The sequence below is a fragment of the Bufo gargarizans genome, chromosome 2, assembly GCF_014858855.1.
Source record: "Bufo gargarizans isolate SCDJY-AF-19 chromosome 2, ASM1485885v1, whole genome shotgun sequence".
NCBI lineage: Eukaryota > Metazoa > Chordata > Amphibia > Anura > Bufonidae > Bufo > Bufo gargarizans.
In genome coordinates this window covers 250,531,743-250,544,445 of record NC_058081.1, presented here as the reverse complement: position 1 = coordinate 250,544,445, position 12,703 = coordinate 250,531,743, and the positions used below count along the sequence as shown (strand labels likewise).

Here is a 12,703-nt window from a genome sequence, read left to right as displayed (position 1 = left end):
CTTCCCCAGCACCGTTTGGTCAACTCCGCCCCCCAGTCCCCTCATATACTGCCCGGGAAAATGCATGACCCCAGGCCCCTCCCCAAGACTTAACCTTAACCCCTAACTGCCTGGACTTCCCCCCAAGTCAAAGAGCACTACGCCCAGGCTGCGCCTAGCTCCGTTTTCTCCCAATAAATACAGTAAATAAAAAGTCACAAAATGAGAGGGGTTTGCACAGGAGGAGGGGGTTTGTGAATAAGTGTGTAAGTGTGTGTGGGGGGCCCCGTACAAAAATTTGCTGTGGGGCCCAGTCAGTCCTAGCTACGCCTCTGATTGGGTGCCACCTCTGAGACCCGCTCCTATCTAGAGAACAGGGAACACAAAGTGAAGCAGAGCCTGACACACATGTGCTCTCCAGTCATCACTATGGGAGCTCCACAAATAGCCAAGCAAGTGCCCCATCTATATTGCGCTGCCGGAAGAAGTTCCTCCGTGCAGCGAGGTTGCTTTCTGGTCACTTTGGGGGTAGTGCTACAGAACGTTTCTGTGTAGCCCCAGCCTGACAACTGCTGTTACTATTCCCCTCGTCCCTATGAACAGACTATGTAAGAACTGTATAGGTTGTCAATTTGTTTATAAACTTCCAGGAGGAATAACAGAGGAATGGCACAATGCAGAGATTTATCATAACAACAGAATTTCTTATAAATATGGCACATGTGCCTCCTAATATTTTTATAAAGCAAATTATTGCTCCAACTTTGTGGCATATTTTATTTCATAAGAGTTTTCAACGTGTTCCTTAAACCTCAAAGTAAAATGGAAACTTAAATCCATTATATTTCAGATAAGAAATGTATTTTCAATAGATATGTTCAAAAAGAGCCTGGCACAAATGGCTGAACGCTATTGGCCAGTTACTGGGCACATCACAATCCATGTAACCAGGGCAACTGTGGTGCCCGTGTCTGAATGGTTGGTGGCAGTTAGAAGTGGCAGTTGGAGTTGACTGGCGACGGAGGACATATCTGCTTACCCCAGGGAAAGCGCTGCGATGGATAAAGAGGAGATTGCTGTGAGGAAGAGAGGACAGAAGAAGAGGAGACACATTTCTGACTCATCGGCTGATGAGCAGAAGAAGATGGAGGAAGAAGAGGAGATTGCTGTGAGGAAGAGAGGACAGAAGAAGAGGAGACACATTTCTGACTCATCGGCTGATGAGCAGAAGAAGATGGAGGAAGAAGAGGAGACTATCATCAGGAGGAAAGGAGGGAAGAAGCAACGTACCATCCTGACCTCAGCTGATGAAGACAAGGAGACACCCAAGAGGAGCAAGAAGAGGAAGAAGAGGATAACATCCAGCTCCTCTGAGAAGATGTCTCCTAATCAACCCATCATTCCAGTGGATGAAGATGTGACTCATCAGCCAAAATGCGGCAAGAAGAGAAAACTCATCATCTCTTCAAAAGATGGAAAGAAGTCACGGATCAAGAAAGAAGACCAGCAGGAGGACCAGGGAGTCTCAGGTAGATGCACACATACAGTAATACAGAAGCTACACATCCTGGGCACGTTGTATAACTTTACATGAATCTGTTCTGTAGAGCTGAGACCTGAGACAAGCAGAAGGAAGGGGATATCTGGGGTGGTACTAGGGGTGGGGGAGGAGTGCTAGCGGGGATGTACCCTGGGAGCGCCAACAAGCCATTCTGCCTGGTCAGGGTATTTAGACACTGGGCTAGGGCAGTGCAGTGTGAATTAGGCCGTACACAGGTCCGTTTTAAGCATTTAATGTTATTATAGGAATTATTTCTAATCCCCCCCTTAGTGTCCTGTTTGAGTTTTCAGCAAAGCCTGTGCATGGAGAGAATATAGGCTGTCATAGACAGCAGCCTGTATTTTGTATAGTACAACACTGTAACAACCCTGCATACACGGGAGTGATTCTGATACATGGACGCTGTGCCCCTATTGTAAGGGAGCAGAAGTCATCAGGAGCCCCAGGTCCCTATAGATGTACAAGGCCCCGTGCAGAGCTCATGTCTACAGATCCCTGACCTCCAAGGTGACTTCTCATATTCTGAATAATGTATTATAGGAAGTGCATTACACCCTTCAGCTGCTGCAGAACCTCTTTCTGTAGAGTTAGGTCACTGCCAGGTATATTTGGTTTGTATATGTCAAACCCAGAAATACATAAGAAATACAGAGGTTTCCATCACCCTTTCCCTCTGTGTAGGTCCCACTCTGGGTTTTGGCTTCCAAATACTGATCCCAAATATTGAGCTGAATATATAAGTGGGGCAGTGCCCCCAGTAATGAGATGAAAGATGTTGTGCAGCAGCTTTGACACAAGACGGTATTCATTTAGATGATTTGGGGTCTGTAGTTATTCTGGGGTGTGTATTTATTCCAGGGTTTGTATTCAGGGGTCTGCTCTGTAAGTTTGGCGCTCAGTGATGTTCCCTTTATCCCGCGGATCAGCACAGTCATGGCGCTAATAAATATACACTGTTTTCCTTATGTTTTATTACATGTACAAAATAAAAAAAACTTCTGGCATTGTGTGTGTGTTTGTAAAGCATTTATCATGGGGTATATTTTATTAGGTTGGAAGTTTACAGACACAGTGACACCAATTATGTAATTATTACTGTATACAAGAAAAAGGAAAGAGGCTTTTCTAGCTTCTTTAAATATATATTTTTAAATGTGATTCTTTTTATTGCACATTTGGCACCCCCTGTGGAGCCTGCTCCATACACCGCCCTGCAGCATTACAGTGTATAGGTATATGATATGTCAGGAAGGGGAAATGGGTTGGTTCACCATTATATGTCATATCCATTATAAGAATAGAGCACATTTACCATTCAGATTCTGTAAAAATGTCTCTATTTTAGAGTTATGACATTTACTTACATAGTATAGCGCCACCTGGTGTTCACAGTGTATAGCAATGTGCAGGTCCACCTACTGAGCTCATTGAGCCGATTAGACATGCTCACTCCTCCAGAGCCAGGTCTCTGCCAAGTGATCCTGTGTTCCCAGCAGAAGAACCAATAGAAATAGCTTTCTGCATGGAAGACGCCTTTCTTATTTAGCTCCTCTGCAGTGAGCACAGGGAAGAAAGCTATTCCTTCTAGCTGCCCTGCGGTGAACAGAGAGGACCACTGTGAAGAGACCTGGCTATGAGGACAGAGACTGACCTGTGACCAGCAGCACTTAGCTCAGTAGATGCAGATTGTTATACGCTTTAAACAGCAGGTGGCGCCATACTGTAAATGTATATATCATAATTCTCCATGGGAGTAACAGCAGGTAAATGGCACATAGGCTTCAGTTTTTATCATCCATCCCCTTAATGCATAATCCCCTATATGTATGTCATATGTGATAGAGCGTTATATGGATCAAGCTCACATGTTGAGGTCACTCTCTATATATGGTGGATGCTGATTGAATAATACAGTAGACACCTGCCAGCAGTGCATGTGATGATGATACCGGTCTTTTAACCCCTTAGATGCTGCTGTCAATAGCGACTGCAGCATCTATAAAGTTTGACAGAGGGAGGGGGGGGGGTTACCTAAGTCCTCCAATTGGAACCCCTGTTGAAAAATCGCAGGGCTTATTAAAAAGTCCTAGGCCTGTCATGGGTTGTTGCCCAAAAATACAGAAAAATCATGGTACAAAAAAAACAACAATACACCACAAAAATATGCCCTTACATGGCTCTAATAATAAAGACAAATGTGGGTGTCAGAAAATGGCGATGCAAAGAATATTTGTATTTTTTTAAAGGGTATATATACCGTATCTTTCGCCCCATAAGACGCACTTTTTTCCCCCAAATGCGTCTTATGGGGCGAATGCTGGCAGTTTACATCGCAGTCTGCGATATATTAGGGAGGATGGAGGAGGGAGGCGGGACTGTAGTAGGCGGGGAGAGCGGCAGGCAGTGCAGGCACTGTACTCAGTCCCCGCCGCTCAGTATGTACTGTATTATACGTAGTGTTAATCATCACACTGAATATTGATGCGCTCCCCCTGCTCCCCCTGTGCTTACCGGTACAAGACACGCTCCTGTAGTAAGCACTAGCAGCTAGCAGGCAGGCCGGGCAGCCGTTACTCACGGAGGTCACGTGCCTGCTCCGCCTACTTTATGAATGAAGCAGGCGGAGCAGGCATGTGACCTCAGTGAGTTACGGCCGCCCGGCCTGCCTGCTAGCTGCTAGTGCTTACTACAGGAGCGTGTCATGTAGCGGTAAGCACAGGGGGAGCACATCATTATTCAGTTTAGATATTATGATTAACACTAAGTATAATACAGTACATACTGAGCGGCAGGGACTGAGTACAGTGCCTGCACTGCCCGCCGCTCTCCCCGCCTACTACAGTCCCTCCCTAGGAACCTGTGGATGGGATAATGATGGGGAAGGGGGTCTGTGGATGGCATTATGATGGTGTGGGGGATCTGTGGATTGCATTAAGATGGTGGGGGGGGGGTCTGTGGATGGCATTATTATGGGGGCATCTGTGGATGGGACTGTTATGGGGGGGAACTGTGGGTGACACATATAGCAGTGTCATCCACAGATCAACCACCCTATAACAGTGCCATCCACAGATTCCCCCCATCATAATGCCATCCACAGATCCCCCCCCCATCATAATGCCATCCACAGACCCCCCCCCACAATCATAATGTCATCCACAGATCCCCCCACCATCATAATGCCATCCACAGACCCCCCCATCATAATGCCATCCACAGCTCCGCCCATAACAGTGCCATCCACAGATCCCCCACATAACAGTGCCATCCACAAATACCCCCCATAACAGTGCATCATCCACAGATCCCCCATAATAGTTTCATGCACAGACCGCCATTAGTTCAAACCCACCAAAAGCACACCTTTTGGTTAGATTTTTTCTTTTTCCTATTTTCCTCCTCAAAAATCTAGGTGCGTCTTATGGGCCGGTCCGTCTTATAGGGCGAAAAATACGGTATAGATATATATATATATATATGTATGGTGACACAGAGAGAGGTTTGGTCTGGGAAAACAGGTATTTTCCTCCCAGCATGTGCTGCTGGGCTGATTTACAGCCAGGTGAGGGCAAATACCGGACCGGATTTTAAATGCCGGTCCGGGTTTTGGCAGCACCTGGCTGTCCTTAAATAGGCAGCTGGGCTTAAATGCCATGTCTTTGTGTTGGGATCTGGGAGCCTTGTGTCTGGATGAAGGCTTGCTACCTGTTTGGTGTGAAAACAGTTTGGTGCTGCTATCAGCAAGGACTCTTTGAGGCAGAATTGCCGCATTGTTTGAATTACCACCAACAAAGCAAGGTGACTTTTTGTTTGAATATGACTGCTTGTTTGAGCACTTGCCTAAAGTTTGAATAAAACACTGAACTGTTTGATCCCAAAAACTTTTTGTTGCCTCTATACTGCGTCCGCTAATCCTGTCTACCAGAGGAAGTACCCACAATATATATAGGGGTTAAGGCACTTGGTCTGGGGTCTGTATTTATTAAGGGGTCTGATTTCAGTATATATTTTAGAGTCTGGTCTAGGTCTGTATTTATCTACGGTGCTGGATTCTGTTAAATGGGTATTCCCATCTGAGACAACGGGGTCATATCTGTAGGATCTGCCACCATTGTCTCATAGGTGCAGGTTCCACCTCTGGGACTCCCACCTATTTCATAAACGCAGCCAACAAAGTCCCAGAGGGCGCACCGCACAAGTACGGCTGCCCTCCATTCATTTCTATGGGAGGCAGAAAATAGCTAAGCCCCATTGAAATAGTTCGGCCTCATAGAAATGAATGGGAGCAGTGGCTGCGCAAACGGGGGTGCTCCCATTCACTACTATTGGAACAGCGCTTGGTGGTGGCTGGACCCAGTGGACATCTGGGGTCCTCCAGCCACCACTTTCCCAGCTCGTTCTCGATATAGGTGTGGGTCCCAAAGGTGTCTCATTGTCTCAGATGGGAATACCCCTTCAAATAGAACAGTATAGACCCTCACCGATCACCATTCAGAGTCTATGGGACTGCTGGAGATAGCTAAGCTCTGTTCTTGGCTATACAAATTTGGGATTGTTGGCAGCTATCGTCTAGCAGAGTAACAGAAAGAACCAAGCCAATCAATATGGTATAAAAGCCTAAGATGGGAATATCCTTTCACATGTCTTTCTATTATTTTCCCCCTAGTCGAGGACAGCGGTGTTCGGCCAACCTGCTCTAGAAGCACACTCTCCGATACCATCAGGAAGAGATTAATTTTCCATCATGTGCTCGGGGAGGGAAGTTATGGTAAGGTCGTCTTGGCGGAGGATACTTCTAACCATCAGAAGTATGCTGTTAAGATCAGCAGCAAGAGAGCCATGCTTGCCAACTGCGATGAGGTGGATGTGTTGGTGGAGCACCGAGTCTTACAGCTGGCATCTGGGAGCCCCTTCCTTGTCCACGCGGAATTTGCATTCCAGACCAAGGTACACTTCTGACCACTTCACTTTTGTCAAATGTCTCCACTCGTAACCCAATCAGCAGAAAAGGGGGCAGCAGCACTTGGTGGAGAACTTAGGCCCCTTCACTGCAGCACCTCTCAGAGCGACCAGCCATTTGAAAGAAAGGGGTCAGGTAGGACTGCAGGGACCCCCAGTGATCAGAAGAATGGAGGTCCCTGAGTCCCCATATGAATGAAGCAGTAGTTTGGATACATGACCACTGCTCCATTTACTTACAGTCTGAAAATGGCAGCACTGATTGGATAGAGTGAGTCTGTGCAGGTACACCCCCCAACTGGTTACCGCTCCTCTGTACCCTCACTGCAGACTGCTAGCAATTCAGGCATGTCAGGAGTGGTGAAAGATCCTCTTTAAAGGAGCAAATAAAGGTTATTTATTCTATGATGGCAGGTTATATCATTTTCTAATTTACTTTTTTTGTGGACTATAAGACGCTCCCAGGTTTGAATTACAGAAAATTAGAAAATAACATTTTCCACTTATTTAACCTTCCCTGGTTGAGGTCACTTATTTTGTGGTCTAGCGTAGAGAGGGTTAATAGATTTAGTCAGTGTGTCATCTGCTGACCATAGAAACAAACCGCAATGGCGCATATGATCACCTTATTAAATGTACATACCCAAGTGTCTCCTGTCTTTGCTCTGCATTGTCCTGCCATGCTTCTTCTGCTGCATTATTTCATTTTTTAGGTATTAGTTTTTATCTTTTAGGATTATGACATTGTACAAATACAGTACACATGCCCAATCCTCGAGGAGCATATTACATACACAACTCAGCATATCCATAAACACTGTATTACTTGAAGTTATGTAACAGGATCCTTCATTGTTTACCTCCAGTGGCTAAAAACCTATCCTCCCCATGTCATGGACACACAGACACTTGGCTCAATAAAGTCCATGCTATGCACCATATCTCCATCACAGGACCAGGACAGATTTATAGCAGCTGGGAGGAAACTAATGACGGTTCCCATTCAGTAACTGCAAGCAGAGATCCTAATAACTGAGTATTTGATACAGAAAGATTGTAAAATTGTAGAATCTTTCACTATATACAAATAATAAACTTTACTTATTGACACTGGAATATCCCTTTAAAGATGACAGAAGCCACTGCTAGATTCCATATAGTTCATGTGTAGATGTTCTGAGGGTTTGGTAATGGTGTCTTCTATGTCACAGATGCTTGTTCTACTTGGTCTGGAATACATGAGCTGCGGGGACTTTGATCAGTTCCTACAGATGAAGGGGCGGCTTGACATCCCCAGTGCAAGGTATAGTTAAATAAGAACCTCAGCTAAACGGTTAGAAAATGACCTGAAATATTAGATCCAGTGTCTGGCCTCCTGCACATCACACTGATGAGATCTGTTTCCCCAAAAGAAGACTTGAAGACAGAGAGGAAACGTTCCTCCAAAAATCACATCTTTGTGATCTTTTTTTTCTGATATCTCCCCAGTCCGATGTGTAGGAGCCTTAATCATATTCCTAGGAATTAAAGGGGCCCTCCGGGAATAGTTATTAATGGCCATAAGCGACACATTCTAGAACATGACTAGGACTGGTTGCTCTTTAAAACCCTGGAATAGAAGTCCATGTGATTTTAAGCCACCATGCAGCCCTTTCCATAAGACACTGCCTCATCAATTGACAGTGATAAGAAACATTATTGTCTCTTATTCTGGTGACTGGTAAGAAAGTCTAAGAGTCTTCTGTGTTATCCTCGCATTATATTCATTCATTTACTTTTCTGACAGATTCTATGCCGCTGAGCTCGTGTGTGGCATCCAATATCTCCATTCTAAGGGCATCATCCACAGAGACCTCAAGCCCGAGAACATCCTGGTGGCTGAGACGGGCCATATTAAGATCACGGATTTCGGTCTCGCACTTGAGAACATGCTTGGAGACCGCACAGCCACCGAATATGCTGGAACAGAAGGCTACGTGGCTCCTGAGGTGAGAAAAAGGGGAGTTTGCATCATTTTCACTGATCCATTTGTATTGAAGGGGTTCAGAATATTGCTCATTCATCCTTAGGATAAGCAGGAGCATCACATTGGTGGAAGTCTGACTTTTTCTGGACCCATGAAATGACCTCTTTAATTACCTTCATGCCATCTACTGATCTCAGGGGTCAGCTGGTATTGCCAGGGGAAGCTCGGGGTGACCATTCATTTCCACTGCAGTGGGTGCTTGTGGAGAAACCTAATATTAGAATATGCTCATTCAAATGAATGAACCCCCATGTAACACTTGGTTACAGCGAGTCTACAAAAGATGACTTTGTGGTTGCAGTGTTTCTGCTGCTGGATGGAGGCAGAACATCTTGTCATCATTCAGCTAAACACCTTGAGTGACTCCATTCTATGATATGTTGGCAATGGCAGAAACCTTAGCACCTACAATGTGGGTAAGAGCTGTGTACTAATCTTCTCTCCTTCCTGGCAGATGCTGGCTAAGGAGGAGTATGGCGTCGGAGTGGACTGGTATTCATTTGGTGTCATCTTAAAAGAAATGATTACCAGTAAGTGCACAACACGCTCCGGCGCTAAAGACATCATTAAAAAGGTCAGTATGTTCCTACATGACACTACTGTACTGTATACAATGTTACATGACAACCTGTGATAGAAGACATCTCTCCCTACAATACCCCATAGTGCACCATGATCTCCTTCACTAGTACTCACCATTGTAGTGTTCGGGAAGGGTCGCCCCTCAGAGGTGCTGCTCGCTGGGTAACAATACACAACCAGCACTTCTGTAGTATACAAGGTTACAATACTGGTCTACACAACAGAGGATGCTAAGGAGTCACCTCTGGACCCACAACCTGACCAGATCCAGCACAGACTTAGTAATAGCACAATCTATGACAAGAGTCCTGGCCAGTAGCCTGGTTAAAAAGGAGCAGCATGAGCTGCCATTTTTACCAGCACTGAGGCAGACGTTATAGTCGTTCTCCCATGGTAACATTTTTAGGAATAATTTACCTACTGGATAGTTGGAATATGAGTTTTCCTTTAAAGTAAGAGTCTGGTAGTTAATGTACAGAGGACAAGTCTACATACTTAGTCCACCCCTCTGAGCTTATGTAACAAGCAGCCACAGATTTCTAAAATCTCCCATTGCTGACACTACAGCCTAAGGCCCCATGCACACGGCCGTGTTTCACAGCCGTGTGCGGGCCGTGGAACCGCGGCCTGGATCCCTCCTGAGAGCAGGAGCGCACGGCGTCACTGGTTGCTATGACGCCGTGCGCTCCCTGCTGCCGCCGCAATACAGTAATACACTGGTATGATCTATACCAGTGTATTACTGTACTGTGCCGGCAGCAGGGAGCGCACGGCGTCATAGCAACCAGTGCCGCCGTGCGCTCCTGCTCTCAGGAGGGATCCAGGCCGCGGTTACAGGGCCCGCACACGGCCGTGTGCATGGGGCCTTAGTCCAGCATTCAGACAGAATAAACATTAGGGCAAATTTACCAAAACTTGCGCAAGAGAAAAGTGGAGATTTCATTTCCCAGCTTTCCCCTGAAAATGTAAGATCTGGAATGTGATTGGTCATTGTGTTCAAAGGTCGTTATAGTCACTAAGTTATCATTACATTTCTCATTTTCAGCTCCTCCAGAGAGATCCTGCCAAGCGCTTAGGAGTCCATGGTAACATCAGAGGCCATCATTTCTTCCAGCATATTGACTGGGTCTCAGTGGAAGCCCTTCAGATGCCACCACCACACATCCCTGTAGTAAGTGCATAAACAGAAAGTCTACCGTGCTCTAGATACACTTCATACACTGTATATGCTGGGGCGTAACTATAGGGGAAGCAGGGAAAGTGGCTGCTTTGGGGCCCTGACCCAGAAGGGGCCCATCCAGGAAGAGGAGGACTAAAAGATTTTGTCAGGGCCCCCATAACAGTATTACACAATGAAATTATATACAGTGACAGTATATACAGTGTAGAAAACGGATGGAACAGCTGCCAGGCCTCATCTGAGACACAGGAATGGGGGCAGCATAAAAGGAAGGGGTTGCGAAAAAATTACTGGGGGAGGGGGGCTTCATTCAAAAATTTGCTGTGTGGCCCAGTCATTTCTAGCTACGCCACTGTGTATATGATTCTCAATGTCAGGGGCTTGATAGGGGGACATGTTGGCAGGTAATAAGGAGGGGGCAGAGCCATCAAGCAGTAGCAATTGTCACAGGATATGGTGGTTTGGGGATTGGGCCACTGAACTCCAACGCCAGTAATGCATGTCAGCATACAGAGCTTTTATGTGTTTTCAGTAGTTCGCACCCTGACTGTATTTTGGAAGGTAAAGTCATAATTATATTTGTGACAAATAATTCTTGAATGGAGCTGGTTGGAGGCAGACCCCTGTAATGAGTGCAGGCCACTACCCGAATTTGGCATTTAATATGCTTTATACTCCTACAGAAAAATCTATCTTATTATGGTGGGGGATGAGTACATAAGATAATCATATTACATGTGGAAATACTACCAGCATAAGCTTCATATCAGGTCTGTCACCAATTGTGATGACCATATCCTCAGTTATATCTATTTCTTTTTCTTGTAGCCATCTATACCTCAAAGCTGTTCCACACAATTCAACCTGGACGAAATGGAGGCAGCAGTGGCCAAGAAGCGACGATTGCCACTGAAACATCAGGCCATTTTCAGAGGGTTATCATTTGACACCCAGTAAACCCTCCACCAGCTCTAATGTCACCAGAGCAAAATGTCCTCCTGAGCCCCTGGAGAAGATCAATGGATGGTCAGAAGAAAAGATCCAGGTATATAGATGGAAATAAGCAGTGTTCCTATACAGTTGTACAAATTCAAGATTTAAGCTGCTCCAATTGTGAAGCTCAAATTTTCTGAGCATTAAACAGTTGTGTAAAATCCCTAATCTTCATATGTAGCACAAAATCTTTGTATATTACACCACATTATATGGTATCTGTATTGATTCTTCCTATCATATATACCACAGTATGAAGACAATAACAGGTAAGGGAAGACTGGATCCTGGAAGCCCTCCCTGCGATTGGACTGAAGGAAAACATCTTGAAGACATCTTGACGACAGAGGACACTGATCCTGGAGCCGATCCCACTGGATGATGTGTACGGGCATTTGATCCAGGGACTATTTTCCCACTGCTTTATTTGCAGTCTGGAAGGAGTGTTTTTCCCCTTAGATTAGGACAGATTGGCAGATGTCATAAAGGGGTTTTTTCTCTCCTTCTTCTGGATCAACACAGTTGCCCTCCCCCCAATTCAGCTATTCACCTAATTCAAAGTACAATTTGGCCAACCCCTTGCGGACAGATTATTTAGTCATTGATTCTGGGACTAATCTGACTGCCATGCATGGAGTCGGGAAGGAATTTTTCCTCATTACAAGCTGATGGCTGCGGCTCAGTGAGGTTTTTTCGCCTTCCTCTGGATTCATAATATCTGATCCAGGGAAATCGTCTGACTGCCCTAAGCGGAGTCGGGAAGGAATTTTTCCCCCTACAGGGGGTTTTTTCGCCTTCCCCTGAATCAATAAAAGTCAATGGATGTAACTTATCCTAGACTTTGATTTGCAATTTACACCAAAACTTCAGTCCCATCATTAATAAGATTATAAATTAAATAAAATTCTCCATTCCCCCTTATATCGTTGTGTGCCTGGCTTTATTTCCACTGACTTAGGCTACCTTCACATTAGCGTTTTTTGTGGATCCGTCATGGATCAGCAAAAATGCTTCTGTTACAATAACACAACCGTATACACCTGTCATGAACGGATCCGGCTGTATTATGTCTTCTATAGCCATGATGGATCCGTCTTGATCACCAATGAAAGTCAATGGGGGATGGATCAGTTTTCTGTTGTGTCAGAGAAAACGGGTCCGTCCCCATTGACTTACATTGTGTGCCAGGATGGATCCGTCTTGCTCCGCACCACATGGCGGACAGAAAAATGCTGCAGGCAGCGTTTTGGTGTCCGCCTCCAGAGCAGAATGGTGACTGAACGGAGGCAAACTGATGCATTCTGATCGGATCCTTTTCCATTCAGATTGCATTAGGGCAAAACAGGTCCATTTTGGACCGCTTGTTAGAGCCATGAACGGATCTCAAAAACGGAAAGCCAAAACGCTAGTGTGAAAGTAGCCT

General features: G+C 45.5%; 1 protein-coding gene across 1 annotated transcript; it reads left to right on the top strand.

Moving 5' to 3' along the window:
- Nucleotides 1–1,036: 1,036 nt before the first annotated feature.
- Nucleotides 1,037–11,244, top strand: LOC122925823 (protein kinase C delta type-like). Its single transcript, XM_044277179.1, has 7 exons — nucleotides 1,037–1,508; nucleotides 6,207–6,487; nucleotides 7,711–7,802; nucleotides 8,286–8,487; nucleotides 8,980–9,099; nucleotides 10,153–10,278; nucleotides 11,116–11,244. The coding sequence occupies exons 1-7, from the start codon at nucleotides 1,037–1,039 to the stop codon at nucleotides 11,242–11,244; spliced, it is 1,422 nt and encodes a 473-aa protein (XP_044133114.1).
- Nucleotides 11,245–12,703: the final 1,459 nt, after the last annotated feature.